This window comes from Myotis nattereri (assembly GCF_964212035.1).
Source record: "Myotis nattereri genome assembly, chromosome: 18".
NCBI classification, from domain to species: domain Eukaryota; kingdom Metazoa; phylum Chordata; class Mammalia; order Chiroptera; family Vespertilionidae; genus Myotis; species Myotis nattereri.
Window position 1 is genome coordinate 393367 of NC_138093.1, and position 18670 is coordinate 412036.

At 50.0% G+C, this 18670-nt stretch overlaps 1 protein-coding gene across 1 annotated transcript; it reads right to left on the bottom strand.

The window, feature by feature from the left end:
• Nucleotides 1–1053: 1053 nt before the first annotated feature.
• Nucleotides 1054–12303, bottom strand: LOC308534674 (butyrophilin subfamily 3 member A1-like; the record flags this gene model as incomplete). The annotated part of the gene is given in 12 exon segments (XM_081113242.1): nucleotides 1054–1185; nucleotides 1189–1715; nucleotides 3657–3683; nucleotides 4077–4100; nucleotides 5270–5296; nucleotides 5486–5707; nucleotides 7206–7487; nucleotides 9084–9425; nucleotides 9644–9744; nucleotides 9746–9772; nucleotides 12193–12239; nucleotides 12241–12303. Coding segments are annotated over 12 exon segments (1821 nt in total).
• Nucleotides 12304–18670: the final 6367 nt, after the last annotated feature.

The following is an 18670-nucleotide window of genomic DNA, read 5'->3' on the forward strand; positions in this document are numbered from 1 at the left end:
TTTTTATTACAGCAGCTTACAAAGCTAATACAATAAGGATTTTGTGAAAATGTGGTGGGTAAACTGGGGGTGAAAATCTAGAAACTCAGATGCAGAGGGAAGACCATTAACCAGTTTATTTAACAAATGTAACCTGACCACCACCTGCCGGGTGGAGGGGACACAGTGGTGACCAATCACAGTGATGGTGATGGAGTGGCTTTTCCCCAGGACCCAGCAGTTACAGGAATCTCCTGGAACATCAGCACATGCTCAGCGTGGAGTGTCCCTTTCCTGGAGATGGGGCTACAGTGTGATAAAACTTCCACTGCAGTTCACCTGGCTCCCTTCCCCCAAATTCATGCCTCACACAAGAGCTTTAGAGATGAAGCTTGAGGGTTGGTTGGGCTTCATGATCACAGGTCTCAAGCTGGTGAGGAGTTTGGCGTCTAGTGCCTTCTCAGCCCCGGGTGATGTGGTCACTGTGAGTTCATTCTGTGGACGACGTCATCATGGACAGCCAGCCAGTGGAGCAGTGGACCATGGCTCTGACAGTTCCCCTTGAAGGAACCAGGTGGGGTGTCACCTACAGTGACCTTCTCCCTGGGGCCCTGGGAAGGGAACCTGAGGCTGCCCATGACCCTGCCCAACAGGAACAACTGGCTGTAAAGGAACAGACTGGAGGTAGAGGGAGGGTCAGAGGTCAAACTCCTCCCAGCAGCTCTAATTTCTGCATGAATTATGTCACTTCCCTGGGCCCTGCCTCCCTTTCCACACTTTCAATAAGGCCACCTCACAGGGGTGTTGTGAGGACTGGGGAGTGAGATTCACCTGAAGCATTTAGCCCAGCACCCACCACCTTCTATTTTATCTGTGACTATGAGCTATGGTTGCAGGGAGGGAGCTGAGTCACCTTTGGGAAGTTATCTTCCTGCACCCTGGTCTCCTCATCTGTCATGTGGAAAAGTTGAAAGATAACTAGCAAAGTGCTTCACTCAGTGAGTTTTTAGTAAGTATGCTCCTGATGTAAATATGTTCCTGCTGTGAGGTTTTGCTGTTAAGCAGGCCCTCGGCTCAGAGTTGGGCAGAGGGAAGCAAAGACGTTTCTTCTGCCTGAGGGTCCTCTTTGCCATCAGCTGAGCCTGAGGCCACTGGGGTCTCCAGGGAAGGACCAGGCAGTGGGTCAGGCAGAAGGGAACTCCCCACTCATTCTTGTGCTGGGCAAATGGTCAAGGCAGTGGGATCCTCTGACGAAACCCTGAAAAAAGGCCACAGAGGCCCAGAGAAGGAAGCTTGTTGGAAGGTGAAGATGTGTGATCCATCGATGGCATCATAGAACGAGACCTCCCCTCTCTCATAGTCCAGGAAAACCCCCACTCTTTTAGGAGGGTTGGCAATTGTGAGTTTGCTCCAGGGATCCGTTCGAGCCTGGAAGTCATGCCCACCCAACAGTGCTATAGTCCACAATCCATTCTGGGGAGTCATTGTAACATACAGTTTTCTCTCCACATTCTCCCTACACACCCCTAAATGCCACTCTTTCCTGTCCCCCACCTCCACCTCCCAGAAGTGTCTCCCTGACGTGAAGCTCTCACGGCCCAGCACACAGAAACGATGCTGAAATCTCTTGGGGTTGTCTGGCAGGCTCTGCTTTGTATCTGTACAGTTCAGGCTCCTCTTGTCCTCAGAAATGAGGACGTTGGGGTGTGCCGTGTCGGGATCCAGAATCACGTCCTCTGCAGAGAGTTCCAATGGTGTGGGGTCAGCCATGGTTTCCAGATCTGAGAACCTCAGGCTCCAAGTCTTGGGTCTGACTGGTGAGACTAAGCCCAGAGCCTGGGGTCCCAGCTGCCCTGAGTGTGACCCTCAGCAAAGCCAAGAGACACCACAGGGCCTGCTGTTCAGTGAGGAAGGGAGGGTGAGGGGGACTGGGGTCAGACTAACCCGCATCTCAAGTGGCCACCTTCCTTCTATCTTTCTCCTGTTTCCTTCCCAGAATGACTGTGCCCACCTGTGCTGAATAGTCACATGGATTCCATTTCCTACTCACATGGATCCCAAGGGTCCCAACCATTGCTCTACCCTCCTGAGCTGGACGACTTTCTTTTCTGCAGGGTCTCTTTACAAACACACACACACACACACACACACACACACACACACACACACACACACACTATGCAATGTCGCAAGTTTGAATGTAATATCTGTAAATGGGAATAAAAATACGCATCTCTGAGGTAGAATAAAACAGAATTTGTGCTATATTTAGCCTAAGGCCAGGCATCGACGAGCATCTGGTGTGGTCACAGGGACCAGGTACCTGCTGTGCTGGGCCATGCTGGGCTCTATATGATCCTCACTCACCACCTGCTCCTCCCTCTTTGCCTAGGAGTCGTCCTCCTTGGGCAGCATCACTGGGCTCTCTTGCGTCTGGTAACCTGCTGGCTTTGGCCAAGGGCAGTACAGGATGAAGACTGGAGGGAAGGAAAGAGGCACAGCCCCGACTTCCCCACTTCCTGTGATGGAGAAGCTCTAACAGAGCAGCCTCCTCTCAGGCAGCCTCTCCCTGAGCCACAGCCTCCTCAGGGCTCCAGTGACTGTTCCCTGTCCCTCTGCCTTGGGCCTGGGGTGGTGGCAGCTCCCACTGTTGTGAGCCTGGGGCACTGCTCTTCCTTGTGGATTCCCTTAACGCCACCCCTGCCTCTGGAGGTAGGTCCTTCCCTAAACCCTCTGTAATCACTGGGAAGATGTGGTTGAATCAATCCAACTCCACCTCTCTGCCTCAATTTCCTTTATTTTTCATGCTGTGACCTTTGACCAACCTCCCTGTCCTTAGCAGGCACACCAAAGCCTTCAGGGTGATGATGATGTGTGGTCCTTAAAATGTAGCCATAAAAAGTTCTGTTAGTAACACTAGAACGACATGACAACGACAGTCAACACCAAACGTGATGGTATCGATTATAAAGAACCTTCCACTACAAGACCCCCAGGAGGTAAGGCTGGTGCTACTACCCTCTTTGTCCCTTTGACCTGACAACTGTTAGTACCCGAGTTGTGTGTTAAAAAAAAAGTACTGTAACAGGTCTGTGAGTCGTGAATAGTGTCTGCAGACTGACACCTATTCTGTCCGCTCCAACCCCACACCCCTGTGAGTAAATGACTCTATAATACAGTCTGTTATAATCTAAGGAGTTGCCTACATCACTTTTACGTCTTAAGAACCTTCTCTTGACTGTGGTCATTACCGTCAGACTCACACCCATTATGAACAGGCCATGGCTTCCCTCTTGGAGTTTTGACCAACACACACTCAACATCTCATCTAGTCTTACCTCCACCCTCACATAGTAGGAATGACCACCATCACCTCAAAGGGATGCAGAGACATGGCACCCCTTGAAGAGGTACACGGCAGGAGGGACAGCAACTGGGAGAGGTCACCAACTTCCTTTAAGCCCCTACCCCCAGCTCCACCCCTCATGACTCCTCCTTCCCCCACCGACTGGGGAAACACAGGGCAGCAGCTGTGCCTGGCACTCTTAGCAGCAGATGGGTACACTGTGGGGAGCTCATGTAATCCTCCCAGAAGTCTCCCAGTCAAGAGCTGTAGAAGAAATAGGGAGCCAGGCACCTCTCTTGTTGTCTCAGGAAACACACAGTCATCCACTCACCAGGTTGGTAAAGGGCCATCTTCCACTCTGAAAGGAAGGAGACACAGGCAAGGAAAGGTCATCATATCTGTTCTCCCCCACCATTCTCCTCACTGAGCCTCTTCTCTCTCCTTCCCACCAATATCTAGTTTCCTTCCTCCACAGCTTGGAGGAGGAGGCATAAAAGCTCTCAGAATGTTGGGCTTCCCTCCATCACGTGGGGCTGTGGGTGACGGGGCCAGGCTGTGCCCAGGTGTGGGTGTGTGTGGCAGCAGGTGAGGGGACGCTGGAGCTGGGAGGTCCTCTCTGGGTGTCCAGAGAGGCAGAGTGGTCGTCCACAGAACATGAGCTCTGAGAGGGTCTGATGCTTCCTCACCAGCACAGAAAGGGTTGAAGGGCTTTGTACACAAGTGCAGGAACCAGAGAGCATGAGTCACTCACCAGCATAGGCCTGAGACCTGTCACCTGCAAAGGAAGGAGGCAGGGTCACCTCAACTGTCATTTCTGAGTCCTTCCCTCTCTCTTCCTTTTGACCCCCACCTCCCTCTCCCTCTGCCTGTTCAGTTCCCTGATCCCCCCTCCTCTTTAAGTTCACCTGCACCTAGTGACCTGCAGGCACTGAGTGGGGCTTTCCCAGCTGCACCTGCAGGTCTGTCCTGTACGTGTCTGTACAGCAGTCACCTTTCACCATTGTTTCACTTTCTGAAGTGTCAGTTACCCTCTGTCACTTACAGTTGGAAAATATTACATGGAAAATTCCAGAAATAAGCAATTCATAAGCTTTAAATGCACATCATTCTGAGCAGTGTGATGACACCTGTGCCATCCGTCTCTCACATGCCAACCTGAGAACCATCCCTGTGCCCAGCATGTCCACCCTGTGTTCCTCCCATGAGCCACTCAGTCACTGATGAGCCGGCCTTTGGTCAGATCGGCCTCAGCATCACAGGGCTGGTGTGAAAGTCCCCCTGATGTTACTTAATAATGACCCATCATTGCAGTGATGCTGGCCAGTGGGGTGTGGCAATGAGAACCTTCCTTTAAGTGAGAAGGAGGAACCTGCTCTGCACAGGGTGTGGTGCTATCCGTGGGCCAGACACCCACTGGGGTCATGGAGCCCATGCACCTGGCATCAGAGGTGACTGTCCTCCTCCTGCACCTGGCTGGGCTTGCCATGTGCATATGTGTATGCATATGTGTGCTGAAATCCATTGATCTCAATCTGCATGATTTCCTGCCATTTTCCAAAAAGAATTGGGTGCCTAAATGAGAAAATTTCAGACACTGCTTTTCAGCAGTTATGATAAATCTGGGACAGCTGACACCAGCCCCTCCTCCTTAGAAGACAATGTTCTCTCTCTTTCTGGTTTCCTCTCAGCAGCCTGTAGATTCTGTACAGGAGCCAGGGAGGGAGGACTCACATCATGAATCCATCTCCCCCTCTCCTTTCTGGGGTTCCCTGGTCATCCGGGTGCGAGTGGCCTGGTGGAGAGAGCCTGACCCCTTTCTCCAGGGAGGAAATCCTGCCGACCTCCCCCATCAGCGTCCTAATTCCTTCCCCTGGGCGGTCAGGGGTGAGGAAGGGGCTGGACAAATCCCAGCAGAGAGTGTCAGATGCAGGTCCATGTACTCACGTGCCAGGTACTGCTGCTTCCTCCACCCTGCAGGGGAAACAGGAGGGGTTGGTGAGGCAGGTAACCAGGGACTCCAGAACCCTCCTGGCAGGGGATTGGGACTTACTGAGCTCCTCCTGCAGCTTCTCTGGAAATAAGCAGAAAGAGAAGGTGCTGTCAAGGAGATGGAAAGGGGGACCGCACCTGGGTGGGTTGCCTGGGACAGGTATGTCCCACCCACCTGCAGCCAGGCCTCACCTTTGGCACTTTGTTCCAGCTGCTCCTTCATCCATGCTGCTTCTTTCTCGGCTCGTTCCCTCTCCTTCTCCTGGCTCAAGGCCCGGATTCTCTTCTGCTGTCGCCGCCGTGAGATCACCAACCCAACCAGAAGCCCCAGCAGAGCCACCAGGGTCACCCCAAAGGCCACCTGCCAGGGTTTCGTGCTGTGGAAGAAGGGGTCTGGGGAAGGAATGTCTCAGCTGTTGGCCCGAAGGCTCACGGGGTCTCTCAATAGGGGCAATGACCATTGTCTTTCCAAAGTTCCCAGAACTCTTCCCGTTACATATACTAGGGCCGCAGGAAGCCCTATTCTTGCAGGAATCTTCCTGCAACGTGCCTGTAGTATATATACATAAAAAGCATAGCCGAAACCGGTTTGGCTCAGTGGATAGAGCGTCGGCCTGCGGACTGAAAGGTCCCAGGTTCGATTCCGGTCAAGGGCATGTACCTTGGTTGCTGGTGCATCCCTGGTGGGGAGTGTGCAGGAGGCAGCTGGTTGATGTTTCTCTCTCATCGATGTTTCTAACTCTCTATCTCTCTCCCTTCCTCTCTGTAAAAAATCAATAAAATATATTAAAACAAAAAACATAAACATCTTCTTATATTTCTTGCTTACACCACAGGCATCATATACACAGGCTGCTCTGCAGCTCATTTCTCAGTGGGGACCCTTCCCAGCATGGAGAGCACATCTGTGTTTCCTTCCACAGGGCAGCCTCCTCTGCACAGGAGCCCCCATGGGTGGCATCTGAACTGTCTCTGACTTTTGTTATTATAACTGATGCTCTAAGAAATGACTTTGTGCCCTGGCTGGTTTGGCTTAGTGGATAGAGCATTGGCCTGTGGACTGAAGGGTCCACAGAAGATTCTGGTCAAAGGCACAAGCCTGGGTTGTGGGTTTGGTTCCAATCAGGAGGCAGCCGATGATTCCCTCACATCATTGATGATCCTCTCTTTCAGAGTCCACAGTGCTAACCATTACACTATGGAACCGATGATCCTCTCTTTCTCTCCCTCTCCCTCTCTGAAATCAATAAAAATATATCTTTATAAAAGAAATAACTTTTTCCATCAGTTATTTCACAAAACCCCAAGGTGATATATCAGATATATTCCTAGAAGTTGGATTTTGGGTCAATAAATAAGTAGTTTATATTAAGATTGTACTACTCCTCCCCCCCCCCCCCCCGAATAAAAGCTGTGCCAATTTATACAAAAATATACCAACTGATACCAACAAACGTCTAAGAGTGACTGTCTCCCCACAGTCCTGCCATCAGTGTTTCCAACTACATGGTTTGTTTGCTGCCAATCACACAGGTGGAGACGTCTCCCTGCTCAGTGAGACTGGACATCCTTCCCTGAGGTATTTCCTTCTGGGAGCCATTCATTTCTGTACTGAGCTGTTTCATGTTTTGAGGAGCTCAGCCCTTTCTCCAGGACTTGTCTGCGCATACTTTCCCCACTTTGTCATGTGTTTGCTGACAGTTACCATTTGCCCATCCCCATCGCCTGTCCCAGTGGGTGGCAGCAGGGATGCTCAGAAAATGTCTGTGACATCAACAGCTTCAAGGGGCTGAGCCTTATGATCACTGCACAGACCCAGGTCAACAGGAGACAGTCAGGCCTCCTTCTCCCAGTGGCCACAGCTGAGCTCAGTGTGGGGCCAGGCACTCACCTGCAATGGAGACCCTGGCGGTCTTCTCCTGGCTGAGCAGGAGGTTTCTGATGATACAGGAGACCCCCTTCCCAGAGCTGCCTTTCAGGATCACAGATGATGTGACTGCGTACAGACCCTCTCCATCTGCAGTCCCAGGTGCTGTCTTGGTGGGCAAGCTCTCTCCCGTGTCACCTCTCCACTCTACGTGGGGCTGCGGGTACCAGCCTGCAGACGTGCACTCCACACGAATCCATCCATCCTCATTGTCCTTCATTTCAATGTGAAGATCAGAGCCCAGGGCTGGGGAAGGAAGAGTGAGCCTGAGTCATGGGGAGGCCTCTGTGTTGGTGAGGGTCCATCAGGAACGGGGGCTCACTCCACTAGATCACGCAGGCAGGGTTCACGAAGGAGCTGTTTACCACGTGTGCTGTGCAGGGGAGACTGTTCTGTGACATGATCACTGCCTGACCCTCATGGATCCTCGAGCTCAATCCAGCTGGATCTGGACCAGAACCCAGACAGCTTCCCAGGGATCCCCTCAGAGACACCTGGACCCTTACCCCTGCCCAGTGCTGGTTTCTGGAACTGGCCCTCACCTGCCCCAGGCATGTACGTCATTCTCCCTTTTCTGGGAGGCTCATGCCCCCGTCCCCTATCTATCCTGCCTGTTCTGTGTGAACTTTAGGCTTTGCCAGGTGGAGGGAGGATATGCACGTTCTATTTCTGCAGCCCATGCTGTTCCTGGTATTAAAGTAACCGTGGAGAACTCTTGATATCATTAATCTAGAGTTTACAGCCTCTTTTTCAGGTCTTTGGACTCAGGGAATTTTTATTTTGTGGTTGTGGGAGGGGAAAGACTACATGGGAGAGAGCTGACCCAGGGCCAGGAACAGTGAGTTGTCACCATCAGTCCCTAAACTCTTAACCCAAGGGGAGGTGAGAGGAAGCCTTTTGAAGACTTGCAATAACCTAGTCCTGTAGGGATGGATTTCTTAAGAGGAGCTGTGGTCTCAGGAAGGGATGTAGCTGAGGAGGCCCTGCAGGGAGAAAGCCAGGACCTCCACCCCCACCTTCCTTCCTTCCTGTGCAAGGCAGGGCTGTGCCCTGAGAAAGAGAAATGATGTTGAACATGAACAATGTCACGGAACAGCAGCATCAGAGAGGATGCTTTGTCCCTGTGATGGGTCAGGACAAATCAAGACCACTCAGTCATCAGGTCTGAACACAGAATAACACATGAACAGTGTCCAGACCACAGCAGTGAGCAATCATCCCCTGTCCTAGGTGTGAGTGATCAGTTACCCCCACACCATCCTGACAGCATCTGATCCAGAGCAAAGCCCTCCTTCCATAAACCCTCCCCTAATCCCCTCTCAGCCCAAAGTTATACCAAGTCTCCCTGACACTCCCTCATGGGGACACCCCATGTTTCCACACTGTGTGTTCTCCTCACTGGAACTAGTACCAAACTCAACTTGTTCAACTGCAGGTGTGATCCTGGGGTCTTGGTTGGAGGACATGGCAGCACAGGTGATGTCCCTGCAGCTCAGCCTCCCTGGACCCACAGCAGCGAGCACCTGGTGGGCCCAGGTCCACTGCCTGGAATACAGCTGAACCCACTCAACTGTGTGCCTCCCACTGAGGGGAGGTTTTCTCAGCCTTCCTGCCCTGACCCCACATCCCTGCTGAGACTCTGGTGGCTGCAGGAGGGGCGTCTCCACGTGGTTCAGGAGGAACCCTTCCTGCAGGAAAACCTGTGTCTGTCAAGGGCCCAGAGAAGCAGAGGTGGAGGAGGGAGGCAGCTGCTGGGGTGTAGACAGAAGTGCCTGAGGTGGGCTTGGAGCCTGTGTGCCCAGGCCCCACAGAAGAAGGAACTCAGAACAACCTCAGGCTCACCTGCAACCTTCAGCTCGACCAGGGCTTTTCCAAAGAAATCGCCATCTTGGAAATAACACTGGTAGGTCCCACTGTCAGAGACTCTGACCTTGTGAATCCGTAGAGCAGCCTTCCCCTCAGCAATGTCTCCTCTTAAAATCGACGTTCTCCCTCGATACTCTGCTATCTCTGTTTCTTCCTTGCCGTCTGCATATGCACGCACCACCTGCCTGAGGCCGGATCGCACCCACATCAGCTCCATGGTCTCAGCGCTCATCTTCGGGAACAGGTGACAGGGCAGCTCAGCGACTTCACCCACCATGGCCAGGATGGGCTCGGGCGGTCCAACCAGAGCAAACTGAGCTGGTGAGCAGAAAAGGGATGCTCCATCAGAGGGAGATGGAGGCCAGAGGTAAGGGGGTGTCCCAGGTAGGGAGGGTGAGGTGAGAAACACCTGGACAGGGACTCAGTTCTGACAGGTGTACAGTGTGGATGGGCCTCCAGGTGTGGGGAGGAGCCCAAGGTTCTGACTGGGCATTTTAGGTAACTGTTCCACGTACATAAATGCACATGGTCCCTACCTGAGCAGGGCGTGAGCAGCTGGACCAAGGCGAGGCAGACAGGCAGGTGGAGCAGATGGAATGCCAGGGACCTCACCATTGTTGGCTGTTGTGCAGACAAACACCAGAAGAGTTGGTAGAAATGATGACCTGGAGAATCCACATGGAGACCCCTGCCTCCCCAGGGCCGACTCCGGGTGCAGCCACCATCACTGGTGACCCCAGAGCCTCCTCTGAAATGCCTCATTTACAAGTTTACCCGCAAAGCATAAAATATCCAGGAATAAATTTAAGCAAACAAATGAAAGACCTATAGACTGAAAACTATAAGACACTGAAGAAAGAAATTGAAAAGGATACAAATAAATGGAATGGTAGGATATACCATGCTCATGGGTTGGATGGATTAACATTGTTTTTGTTTTGTTTTGTTTTGTTTTTAATTAAATCTTTATTGTTCAGATTATTACATTTGTTCCTCTTTTTTCGCCCCATAACTCCCCTCCTCCCAGTTCCCGCCCCACCCTCCGCCCTCACTCCCCACCCACTGTCCTCTTCCATAGGTGCACGATTTTTGTCCAGTCTCTTTCCGCATCTCCCACACCCCTTTCCCCCCCAAGAATAGTCAGTCCATTCCCTTTCTATGTCCCTGATTCTATTATGATCACCAGATTATTTATTCACTTGATTCTTAGATTCACTTGTTGATAGATGCATATTTGTTGTTCATAATTTGTATCTTTACCTTTTTCTTCTTCTTCCTCTTCTTAAAGGATACCTTTCAGCATTTCATATAATACTGGTTTGGTGGTGATGAACTCCTTTAGCTTTTCCTTATCTGTGAAGCTCTTTATCTGACCTTCCGTTCTGAATGATAGCTTTGCTGGATAAAGTAATCTTGGTTGTAGGTTCTTGGTATTCATCACTTTGAATATTTCTTGCCACTCCCTTCTGGCCTGCAAAGTTTCTGCTGAGAAATCAGCTGACAGTCGTATGGGTATTCCCTTGTAGGTAACTGGGTTTCTTTCTCTTGCTGCTTTTAAGATTCTCTCTTTGTCTTTTGCTCTTGGCATTTTAATTATGATGTGTCTTGGTGTGGTCCTCTTTGGATTCCTTTTGTTTGGGTTTCTCTGCGCTTCCTGGACCTGTAAGTCTATTTCTTTCACCAGGTGGGGGAAGTTTTCTGTCATTATTTCTTCAAATAGGTATTCAATATCTTGGTCCCTCTCATCTTCTGGCACCCCTATAATTCTGATGTTGGTACGCTTGAAGCTGTCCCAGAGGCTCCTTACACTATCTTTGTATTTTCGGTTTCTTTTTTCATTTTGCTTTTCCAGTTGGGTGTTTTTTGCTTCTTCGCGTTTCGAATCTTTGACTTGATTCTTGCACTCCTCTGGTCTGCTGTTGGGTGTCTGTATAATATTCTTTATTTCAGTCAGTGTATGCTTAATTTCTAGTTGGTTCTTTATCACAACATCGAGGGTCTCATTAGATTTCTTGAGGATCTCACTACATTTATCGGCGGTCTCACCAGTCTTTTTGAGGGCCTTACTAAGTTTATCAGCAGCTTCTAGACAGTTCTTGAGAGACCTTAAAAGTGTGGTTTTGAGCTCTATATCTTCCATTTCTGACATTTGCGTCCTGTTTCTTTGTCTCCGCATTTTTTTCATCTTTTCTTGGTGCACCCCCTAGTGGTCTTTGTGCGCAGTCTTGTAGTTAAGCCTTGATTGTTGTCGGTAATACCAGGGGTGATTTGACCTCCAGGCTAACTGGCTATGAGAGTCCGGATTAACATTGTTAAAATGTCCTTACTGCCCTACCTGGTTTGGCTCTGTGGATAGAGTGTCAGCCTGAGGATCGAAGAGTCCCAGGTTAGATTCCAGTCAAGGGCATATACCTTGGTTGTGGACACATCCCCAGTAGGAGGTGTGCAGAAGGCAGCTGATCGATGTTTCTAACTCTATATCTCTCTCCCTTCCTCTCTGTAAAAAATAAATAAAATATATTTTTTTAAAAAAGCCGAAACCGGTTTGGCTCAGTGGATGGAGCGTTGGCCTGCGGACTGAAAGGTCCCGGGTTCGATTCCGGTCAAGGGCATGTACCTGGGTTGCGGGCATATCCCCAGTGGGAGATGTGCAGGAGGCAGCTGATCGATGTTTCTCTCTCATTGATGTTTCTAACTCTCTATCTCTCTCCCTTCCTCTCTGTAAAAAATCAATAAAATATATTTAAAAAAAAAAAAGAATAAACACAATATGGATTAAAAATTAAATGTGAGACCCAAAACTATAAAACTAGAAGAAAACAGAGGAAGTGAACATCTGACATTCCTCTTAGTAATATATTTTTTCAATGTGTGTCCTCAGTCAAGGGCAAGAAAATAAACAATAAACAAATGGGACCATATGACACAGAAGGACAACATACTGAAGGGAAGAATATATTAGCCAACAATACATCCAATAAGGAGTTAATATCCAAAATTTATTTAAAAAAACTTATACAATTTTACAGCAAAAAAACAAACAATACAGCATAAAAAGGGGTAGAGGACCTGAATAGACATTTATCTAAAGAGCAGGTACAGATGGCCAACAGACATATGGATTGGAAACCCCTCTCCTATCAGACAATGTGATGTTTATCCATTCTCTAACTGTTGTATAGCTATGCTGTATCATATATTTTTATATTACAATACTAGAGGCCCAGCGCACGATATCATACGCGGGTAGGGTCCCTAGGCCTAGCCTGCGATCAGGGCCATCTTTCATGTGTTGCCAGTCCCCAGTCCCACACCTCCGCCAACACCCACCCCGGTTCCCCGTTCGCCATCTGGCGATCTATCGGAGCCTGCAGAGCAGGGGGAGATACAAAGAGGTTGGCCATTCCACCCATTCGCCTGTCCCCAGTCCCGCCTCCCCATGGACACCCACCCCAGTTCCCAGTTCACCATCTGGGGATCTATCGAAGCCTGTGGGCCACAGGGAGGGACCAAAAGGTCGGCCATTCCGCCCACTTGCCAGTCCCCAGTCCCGCCCCACGGCCACCCACCCCAGTTCCCTGTGGTTCCCTGTTGGCCATCCAGTGATCAGAGCCTGGGGGCTGAAGAGAAGGACCAAGAGGTGGTCAATGTACCTCATACCAACTGGTAGATTGGTCATTATAGTTGTTGGCCTTTTATTATATAGAATACTAGAGGCCCAATGCATGGAATTAGTGCAAGGGGTTCGGCACCTGCAGTCACATAAGCTGCCTCAGCCCTCGGCCCTCACAGCCCTGGCTTTGTCAGGAAGGTAGTTTAGTCATCTGGTCTAATCAGCATATTACCCTTTTATTATTCTAGATTACATATAATTCTGTAGTGAACATCTTTTCATATAAATCTTTAAGCCACACATCTTGTAGCCTACCCCACCATTATTTTAACATTATTTCTGTAAATGTGACTGCACATAAACAGCCTGTTCGCTTAAGAATTCTAGGAACTAACTTCAGGAATAGCAGACTCCAACCTCCAGACATTCCATCTCCGGAAGATTTGCTGACCTTCAACCAGTAATCTGAACAGACCGTGTTGGCTGGCACTTAGTCCCCCAACGGAAAACTCTCAACCCCTCCTTTTTATTCCTTTATTGTTCTTCCCCCTTCACCTCTTCCTCACAAAACCCCCTGCCCATGTCCAATTATCTTTGCAGCATGAGTCTACCATCTTCTGAAGCTGCAGGCTCTAGAACAAACGGACATTCCTCCCACCAGTCCCATGATCTCGATTTGATCTTTCAAGTGGCAGGCAGTTGAGCCTGGGTTCAGTATCAACCTGCCTTTTAGAATCTCTTAGAACACATCCCAGAGAGGAGCAGGAGAGCCTGCCAGAGGCCTTAATGGCCACTGTAAGTTCTTACGAACATGCAGTTGTCAAGCTCACTCATTCCAGTTGTCTCCCTCCCACAGATTTCTGAGTTCAGGCCTTACCTTGCCCTGCCAACCAGGTCTTACCATGTCCTGACCTGCAGGCTCACCCAGCTTATCAGCCTCTCTCCTAAAGAGTCCTGGGGCCCAGGCTTTTACCAACTCCCCCCACTTACAGTTGGCACTTTCAGCTGAAAACCACAGAACAAAGGCCCTCCTTAGGTCTTCATTGCAGGTGAGTCTCTGATCTGGAGGAAAGGGTGGGGAAAGAAAGCTTGCTCAGGAGGAGAAAAAGTGCAAAGTCCCTGTTTGAAACCACTTGTTATAAAAAGAATGATAATAACATTTACTTTGCTCTGGGTGTGTGATCGGTGGGGTCCTCTACAAGTCTCCACCTGTTCCTGGTGGGAGTGGAGTTCTTGGGGTGCCACGGGAGCAAAAATGTCATGAGGCCCCACAGGAGGATGAGATACTGAGGAAGCTTTATTTCTGTGGAATCAAACCCCTGAGTTTCCAAGGGCCCATCTCCCTCTGTCCTGCCATGAAAAAGTCGCCTTTTGTCTTCAGCAGAACCAGGATTGCAGCCATTCCCAGCGTGTCTGCTCCATATTTGCACAGCCCCGTCCAGTCCAGCATCTGGCTGGGGGAGCTTGTGCTCCCAGCTGTAGTCCATGGCCTGTGGGGTCTGCATGGCCATGCTCCATTCAGCTTCTAGGACCACATGGCAGCCTAGCAGGGTCACTAGCAAGAAAGAAACAGGGGAGCAAGCAAGAGCAACAGAGAGAGAGAGTTCTCAGCCTGGTGACTGTATTCCCAAAAGTTGATGGGCTTGCATTGGGGTCCACCCTTTTAGCCAATGACCTCTGTTCCCAGGCTAGACTGACAGGCAGGCCCCTTCCCTATGTCACCCCGACTTCACTGCACATGTGCCATCCTCCCTTTGTGGAGCCCTTCCCTCTGACTTCCAGGGAATAGACTGGCTCCCTGGGGAGTGTCAAGTTGCAGCTTCCTGGTGAGGCTGCCCAGATGACCTTGCTTATTATGACTGGCCTCCCCTTTGCTCCCTATTTTTAATATGAATGACCAGCTACTTATGAGGGTAGCAGGTGTGTGTGTATTACCCAGGATTCTACTGCAATCATGCCTCAAAACAGCAACCAGGCCTCAACACAAACACCGAAAGTCTCAGGAGATTTTTATCAACATTTATTTTCTCCTTCGTGGGTCGACAGGCAGACAGGGTGCAGCTGGTCCTGGTGGGCTCGCCTGGGCCTGGCTAACTGGGTTGGTCTCAAGGCTGCAGGTTGGGTTCCTGTCAGTTCCAGAGGTCTTGTCATTCTGGGAACAGGAGCTACAGGACACATTTTCATTTCATCCTCCCCCCTCCCCTCACCCCTCTCTCCTCCAACTCTCCCATTCCAGTATCTCTCCCTCTTTTTCCGGTTCCTGTCCCCCTTGCCCCCTCCTCTCCCCACCTTCGCCCCCCCCCCCCCACCTCTTCCTCCAAATTCTCAGATGATTATCTTAGAGACAGTGGTTCTCAACCTGTGGGTCGCGACCCATTTGGAGGTCGAATGACCCTTTCACAGGAGTCCCCTAAGACCATCAGAAAACACATATTGAATATATAATTACATATTGTTTTTGTGATTAATCACTATGCTTTCATTATGTTCAATTTGTAACAATGAAAGTACATCCCACATATCACATATTTACATTATGATTCATAACAGTAGCAAAATTACAGTGATGAAGTAGCAAGGAAAATAATTTTATGGTTGGGGGTCACCACAACATGAGGAGCTGTATTAAAGGGTCGCGGCAATCGGAAGGTTGAGAACCGCTGTCTTAGTCCTCTCCTCCCCTAGTGGCCGCAGCGCATCACTGCACCCCGTGCAGCTGGAAATGGAACCCACCTCTCCCTCCCTCCACCAGGTCCTCCCGCCAAGTTCCCACACCTTTAATCTAAAACCTTTTTTAAAATTTTAAAACTGTGATCCACAGTAAGAAATACATTTTATAATGTAACTGAGGACACACACGATTATATATACTGCATGCTCTCATAGTTCCATTCGTGTGTATTGAAGTTTGGTCTCTACATAATATATTGATTTCCTGCACCATCAGTGGCCCAGGACCTGCAGGTGGAGAACTGCTCCATGACAGTTGTCTTATGGCAGAAACATTAGGCCCCACGTCCTGTGGGCTCTGCTTTTGTTGTCCACAGATGGGACTTGGACCCTCAAACCTCTACCTTCATGCTAGAGTTTTTGACATGGATTGTGAAATAATTTAGAAAGAGAAAAATATACTTCTCTTCATGTTCATGTTGAAGGCCCTTTCACTGGCCATGAGGCAGTGCAGAGAGTTTTCTGAGGCAGAAGGTTAAATACTTGGGCTCAGGGTTCTTGCCCACCCTCCCCATCTCTGTATCAGTCCCCACCACACACCCACGGCAGCCCCTGTACAGCTGCACGTTGGTTCCTTAGGTCTGTCTGGTGCACAAAGTGCCACAACTGGGCGGCTTCAGCCCCAGAGCGTTGTCTTCTCAGCTTCAGCTCCGGATCCCCACAGGGTGGTCCAGGATCTGCCCTAGTGTTGGGGTTCCTGGCAGTCTAGGCTTTTCCTGGTTTGTCTCCACCTTCATTCTCACCTGGTTCTCCTGTGTCCCATGAAGAAGCTGGGTCAGCCCTGAGTTCTTGCTAAATGCAGCCGATGACGGGACTCCCACTAGGTGGTCAGTGAGAAGGCCTCTCTGGATTTAACTCAGCTGTGATACCATCGCCCCTGGAAAGTCTCATCTCTGAGCTGTTTTACTTCATATTTTAACTACACACGAGTGAAGGAGAGAGAAGACTGGCATTGATGAGGGAGGTAGGTGTGGGAGAATGGGCTTGAGGCTCTGAAGGCCTCAGCTCTCCAACCACCACCCTGGGTGTCCTGTCAGGTTGTGTCATTAGCTTAAACAATAGAGATTTTCTCAGTTAACAAAAAAAGTCCTGAGTTTAGGAGGCAGCAGCACTCTGCAGCCCTCCTCCCAGTGGTCTTGCCTGTTCTAGAGACACAGGGAAACTAAAACTTATTGGGCGACATGTCCCAATCCTATGAAATTCAAACGGCAGCCCATACATGCGGGTTTACTAGAAGAGCCAACCCTTCCATCTAAGATTGTGCTACAGGAGGGGCTATGGAGGAGACCCCGGGGTCCGCACAGCCAAAGTATTAACACCCGGCGCTTGACAGAGAAAACATTTCTAGATCTTGGGCCAAGTCTACTCCTGACTAATTTCTAGGTAGAAGACAAATAAATTGCTTCAGCATGAAAAATGCACTGTTACTAGCCTTTTGAGATTATCTGGCCTTTTTATTTCCTCTTTCTCTTTTCAGAGGAATTGGTAGTGTGTGTGTGTGTGTGTGTGTGTGTGAGTGGGGTTGGGGACAGGCATGTGTTGAGGTGAACATAAGTACCCTCTTCCGAAAGGTAAAGAATTTCATTCAAGTTGCTAGACTTGTGGGGGGCAGGGAAGTTATTGGGGGACACCAGGAGGGGCTGTGGGGTAAAGAGCAGAGCCAGACAGCAGTTGTTATGGATACTTGTGACTCATTCAGAAAACACTCAGTGAGAGTCCTTGGGAGACTGAGTGACAGGCCAAAGCCCTTTCTCTCTCTCAGGAGGCAAACAGGACCATGCAGCCAGCACAGGCTCCCGCCTGCCAGTGGATGGTCTGGTGGGCCCAGCACCCCCACACCCACCCAAAGCTCCTTCCTGGGCCCACAGACCCCAATCCGGCCACTGTGTACATTTCTTCTAGAATAACCTTCTCCAGGCACATTTCATACCATTCCCCACCTGTGCCTAAATGCTTTCTCTGGAGCCTCCACTACCTTCTGACTAAGTTGGACACTGCAGTCAGCACAGGAGCAACAGCCCCACTAGCAGTGACTCCAGGCCTGGTCTCTGGTCCCCATTCCCTTCACTTGTTCCCTCACATCTGCCTCCTGGGAAAACAACTCCGGATGCTCCCAGCCTGGAGTGTCCCCAGCTTCTCCTGACAGCCAGCAAGGAATGCAACCTGGGTCCCACCCCTGCAGGGAACTCAATTCTGCCAACAACCAGAATTAGCAAGAAACAGACTATTCCCTGGACCCTCCAGAAAGGAGCCCAGCCTGCAGACACCTGGATTTCAGCCCGGCCAGAGCCACACTGGGCTTCCCACCTACAGACATGTGCAGTAAGGAATCTGTGATGCATTAGGTCATGAAATGTGTGGTTTTTATTATAGCAGCTTACAAAGCTAATACAATAAGGATTTTGTGAAAATGTGGTGGATAAACTGTAGGGGTGAAAATTTAGAAGAAGCTCAGATGCAGAGTGAAGACCATTAACCAATTTATTTAACAAACGTAACCTGACCACCACCTGCCGAGGAAGGAGACACAGTGGTGACTGATCACAGTGACGGTGATGGAGTGGCTTTTCCCCAGGACCCAGCAGTTACAGGAACCTCCGGGAACATCAGCACATGCTCAGCGTGGAGTGTCCCTTTCCCAGAGATGGGGCTACAGTGTGATAAAACTTCCACTGCAGTTCACCTGGCTCCCTTCCCCCAAATTCATGCCTCACACATGAGCTTTAGGGATGAAGCTGGAGGGTTGGTTCAGCTTCATGATCACAGGTCTCAAGCTGGTTAGGAGTGTGGCTCTAATCCAGCCGTGGGCAAACTACGGCCCGATTGAAATGAATAAAACTAAAAAAAAAAAAAGACCGTACCCTTTTATGTAATGATGTTTACTTTGAATTTATATTAGTTCACACAAACACTCCATCCATGCTTTTGTTCCGGCCTCTGGTCCAGTTTAAGAACCCCTTGTGGCCCTCGAGTCAAAAAGTTTGCCCACCCCTGCTCTAGTCCCTTCTCTGCCCCATGTGATGCGGTCACTGTGAATTCGTTCTGTGGACCACATCATCATAGACAGCCGGCCAATGGAGAGTGGACCATGGCTCTGACAGTCCCCCTTGAAGGAACCAGGTGGGTGTGGCCTTCAGAGTCACCTACAGTGACCTTCACCCTGGGGCCCTGGGAAGGGAACCTCAGGCTGCCCATTACCTTTCCCAACAAGAACAACTGG